Below are 5221 nucleotides of genomic sequence, written 5' to 3'. Positions count from 1 at the left end.
TTATGCAAGTTCAATTGTTGATGGAAGATTAACTATTGGATATTGCACTTTCCTTGGCGAAAATTTGATAACTTGGAAAAGTAAGAAGCAAAGTGTGGTAGCCAGGTATAATGCTAAAGCAGAATTTTGAGCAATGACTCAAGGGATATATGAGCTATTATGGCTAAAAATTATACTAAAATACTTGAAGATAAAGTGGATGGACCTATAAAGCTATATTGTGACAACAAATATACAATTAACATATCTCATAATCCAATACTACATGACAAAATCAAACATATCGAAGTGGACAAATATTTTACTAAAGAGAAGGTTGACAACGACATGATTTGCACATCATATAAGGACAACTTGCAACGCTTATTCACCAACTTTTGAGGGGGAGATGAGTGTAGTTATTTTATGAAACTTTCATGTTTATTTTACTGATTTTAATTGTCATATTATGTTTAATTTGATATTTATCAATACCTCATATCTATATATTTTGTCATTATTTCAAATTGTAAATCATATGACTTTATTGAGATTAAGGACGACAAGATTCCAAAATTATCTTGTCCATATATGTATATTTTTTTTTATTATCTTTTATTTTTGAGAGAGTAGCAAAATGTGAAAACACCACAGCTTCTATCAACTTTATGTTTTATTACTACAGGGCCAAATTTAAGGAATTCTGACCAACTATGAGACATGTGTGCGTATAAAGTGTTTTGTAAGTGAGCTTCAAGTATAGATACATTTTTTTGCACATGATCATAGTTCGAGAAGGTTTTTGTTCTTTCAGATGAGTCTATAATTCTTGTGTCAATATTTTCACTATCTTCAGCATTTTACATCCGTGTTGTTTGTTATCTGCGTTACAACTGAGGCACTGGATTTTGAAATGAAAAAAAAAAGGTTGAACTCTGTTCCCACTAACTAGTCTTGTATCCTCTAATGTAATCCAGTGCAGAAAATTACTTGGCTGTCTGTTCCAGAATAGGGATTTTGTTCCATGTTTCTTCCAAACCACTCATCTGCAGCGGTGGCAATGAAAACATGCTTACTGTTGAGCTTCCCTTTCTAATTTCCTGCAAAACATGTAAAGCTGTAATGGTACTCTTCATATAGAGGCTCTCATCAATGTGCTGGTTGGCTGCTGCAAACTCCTTAGGCATCAGAAGATCATCATTCGTTTTGCTGGTTGAAGTTGAAGCATCACACCCCTCAGCTTGGGGAGTTGCCTCCCCGGAAATCGAGGGATCATTCACCGGAAAAAGGTGATCCAGCATTGTTTCACACTCCTTCACAAGTTTGTAGAGCAGGTCAGTGGTGAAGAAAGGCTGTTGCAAGACCTTCTGAATGAAAGGCAAGCGAATGAGGGCACCAGTTCTCTTGTCATACTTCTTTAGTATTTTCACTAGTCCTGTACACAAAATTGAAGCGTTGGATGTGAATCTTAGGCAAATCAAGCTGCAATTTAGCAGAAAATACTTTGGACTAAAAACAAGACATATCACTATAAAGCAACAGTTCTTATCCCCCAATAAAACATCTGGGTTGTATATGTCTTTGGTTATAGGACCATGTCTGAACTTTAAAGGGCGAAATATCAATTTGGTATGTTCAATTGTTGTGCCCTTTTGCTTTTAGGTGATGTGATCTTCGTAAATTTTATGCGGGAATAATTGTGGAATTCGTTATTGTAATTAATTTACTCCACCATTGGGTTTACCAAAATGTTCAACTCAAAATCAGTCGAAAGATATAGTTTTAATCTGATTAATCCTCTATGAAAATTATGCTTGATATTTCGAAATGTGTTTCTTTTGGTTCAAAATATTCGCACATCTGAAATGAAACCCTTCTTCTAATATACTACACTTTCTATTGCATTTAGTCACACCGTAAGTTACATAGCATGCTTCAGTTCAGATGTCAAAAAACAGTGCCTATTGTAGGCAATCTTATTTAAAAACACAACATTAATATGTCAAAAGTTGAAAGTACCTGTGTAGTTAAGAGCACTGTAGTTTTCGAGCAGGACCATCTCTCCATGGAAATCCACAATTTCCTTCCGAATTTCCATTAACTGCTCATTAGAATCTTTTACTTTGACCACCCTATCTTGTAGCTCCTGCACATTTCAACCACAACTGACTGTTAATTGCGCACCAAATTTAGGGGTTCTTTATTAAGCTAAAGGTTAAGAATAACTAGGAGCATAGGTGCTGCCAAATTTTCAATTCAACTCAATTAAATTTAACTGGACTACATTAGATCAGATTTATTTTCTTTTATTTGACAAATAATTTTTTTATTATATATGTAGATTGAGTTAAATTGGGTTGATTGAGTTTAAAATTCATGGATTTGTTATTCAATCCTATTCTAATTAAGTACCCTAAACAAATTCAACTCAAGTCACAAACTGAGTTGAATTGGATTGAGTGTTAATGAGGTTCAACCCACTAATACTCCAAGTAATAGTTCTGCCTTAATAAGGCATAAAAACTCATTTTTAAGGTATTTTTCTGTAAACTTCTCCATAAACATTTTCATCTCTAGAAAACAAAAATAGAATACTTTTTAATAATTTAAAATTTGTTTATAAAAAATATATTAACTTATTTTGGAAATTATTTTTTAATTTAGATACAAATTTCATTTTTTTTTCTTTTAAAAAATATAAATATAATTTTTTTACCTAAATAGGTGTCCTTTACCTACTATAACTAAAAAACCATGTTATTATGAGGTAAAAAATTTCTTATAACATGCAATTTATGCAGAATATGTATAGGTTTCATTAATTTATAAAAATTGCGATATAAAATATCAGTATGAATAAAACTAATATTTATAAAAAAAAATAATTTAAATAAGTTACATAAAGTTTAAATAAAATTCTTTAAAAAACACTTTAATTTTATAAGTCCAGTAAATTTATAAAATTAAACTTCAAATATTTTTAATGATTAATATTATCCTCATCAAATACAAAAAAAAAAATCAATAACAATTAACAGACTTTTATTTATTAATAACATAACGGTCTATGCTTGATATATTCGCATCAGATTCCAAAGCTTTTAGTAGAATTTACGCTAGAAGATCAACTTGTTAATAGTTTCTATTATACTATTTTACAATTGATATTAATGGAAGTATTTTACAGAAAATAAATGATATAATAGATAATTTGAGAAGAGTTCTTAGAAAATGAAAATACTAATGAGTGATGAATGAACGGTAGAAACCTTCAATTTGATGATGCACTCTTCCTCTTTCTCCTCGAAGAAGGTGTTGAATTTGTGGAGTTCTTGTTCGAGCGAGTTCCTGAAGTCGGTTTCCTCGATGGACATTTCCGCATGGAGCCTAGGGCGTTTGGCGAGGCGTTCCTCGGAGGATTTGGGGGCGGCTTCGACGAGTTTGAGCTTCTTCTTGAGTTCCTTGTAGGAGAGAAACTTGTCGCGCCATTGAGGCAGTGTTTTCTCGATCTGGTTGCTGAGACTCTTTCCGAATTTCATGATTCCGTTGAGAAATTGAAGAAAAAGTAAGGAAGGTGATAAAGCTAGGAGAATGGGAAGGGAAGAAAGTGAGTGTGGTGAAGAATGAAATTGTGGGGTTAAAAAGAGAGAAAGTGGGAAGAGGAATTGTGTGACTGGTATAAGGGTAGCGAGAAAGAGAATATTCCTCTCTGTTTTTGGATATCCAATAAGAATAAGTATATTTAGGGTTTTATTCCCTTCTTCTCCAACCTCCTTCTTCAATTATCTATATACAACTTATTCCTTCTTTATTTTAACTTTTAAATCAAATTAAAATTTATTTTATTTTAAACAATTCTCTTTTTCACTTCTTTACATTTATTTATATTTTTCAAAATACACTTTTAAAAATATAAACAATCTACTTAAATATCTTCCTTATTTGAATTCGAAATTTCATCATAACTTTATCTGATCTTACAAAATATCTTACAAAATACCTGATGATCTAATCTTAAACATTCAACCTTAAATCTTAAACTCTTAATCTCGATCATTAAATAATAAATTAAATAATAATATGAAATTATTATAGATACATAAAAAAATTAATTAAAGTAAAAATATTTTATATACTAATAATATTCTGTCATAAATTTATATTGACTAAAATTCATTAAAAACAAAAACCTATTACTTTTAGAATACGTTTTGAGTCCGTTCTAATTTTTAAAATCGAGAAAGTTTACCAACTTGTTGTTAATATACTCTGCTGGAAGAATATTTCCCCACAGTATACCATATTCTTTGTACAACAATTATCCAACCCCACCTTTTGCCAGAATAATTAAACTGAACAAGAATTTAAAATTATAAAATAATAAACAGAAAAATATATTTCTAAAAATAAGAAATTTTAAACGAGAAATGTTTTTAATACACCGAATTAGTTTTAGAATTTCGTTAGTTATTTCTAAAATGAAAAACAATTTAAACTTCTAATTAAAATATCAATGGATTTAATTTATTAGCAGCACTATATTAACTGGTATATTATTAATACTCTAATAGAGTAATTAGTTTTAATTTAATTAATACTAAAAATTTATTAGTATATTCTTTAAATTTATGTTTTCTATATAAAGTTGTTGCTGTCTCATATTCGTCCAAATTCTCTCAGTGTATGAAGAAGATTTTTTAGCACACATCTCATCTGCTGAATTAGTAAATTGCCTAATGCTTTTCTTCTTTACTTAGCGGATTGATGGTGGTAATGAAATTCTTCTTCTATTCATTAACTGCTTCTCCTATTCACTTGCATTGTCTTGGACTCCTCCTTTCTATATAGACATAAGGAAAATCTTATAAAAGCAAAATAGTGGCGTCAATTGTTCTCGAACAGGGTTGGAGTTCAGAAAACTATTGAGAGGAATCCTCTTCTACCTTCAATCGGTCGGATTTACCTTCAATCGGTCGGATTGTACTTTAGCTTTCTTTCTTGCAAGCTCCTGACTCTTCCTCACTCGTCTCACTTCTCGGTCTTCTCATAGTCCAGACTCAGGCACTCCGACGCTCAAGTCAATAAAGGTGTTCGACGCTCGGTTGTCAGGGCAATGTAGATGATGACGTACCTGAACATTGGAATGTGGGCTATTTATATTACCTTTGGTGGGCTTTCCTTATTGGGTCAGGTTAGGGAGTTGGACCGTGTTTAGGGATGCATTACCTAGTTCTTAATCGCG

General features: G+C 31.2%; 1 protein-coding gene across 1 annotated transcript; it reads right to left on the bottom strand.

The window, feature by feature from the left end:
- Positions 1-765: 765 nt before the first annotated feature.
- Positions 766-3773, bottom strand: LOC137821739 (SPX domain-containing protein 1-like). Its single transcript, XM_068626474.1, has 3 exons — positions 3249-3773; positions 1999-2125; positions 766-1414 (listed from the first exon to the last, which is right to left on the bottom strand). Exons 1-3 carry the CDS (start codon positions 3516-3518, stop codon positions 966-968), a joined length of 846 nt encoding a protein of 281 aa, XP_068482575.1. The 5' UTR covers positions 3519-3773; the 3' UTR covers positions 766-965.
- Positions 3774-5221: the final 1448 nt, after the last annotated feature.

This window comes from Phaseolus vulgaris, chromosome 9 (genome assembly GCF_000499845.2).
Source record: "Phaseolus vulgaris cultivar G19833 chromosome 9, P. vulgaris v2.0, whole genome shotgun sequence".
Classification (NCBI taxonomy): Eukaryota; Viridiplantae; Streptophyta; class Magnoliopsida; order Fabales; family Fabaceae; genus Phaseolus; species Phaseolus vulgaris.
The sequence above is the reverse complement of the archived record's forward strand: the minus strand, read 5'-3'. Positions and strand labels throughout refer to the sequence as shown.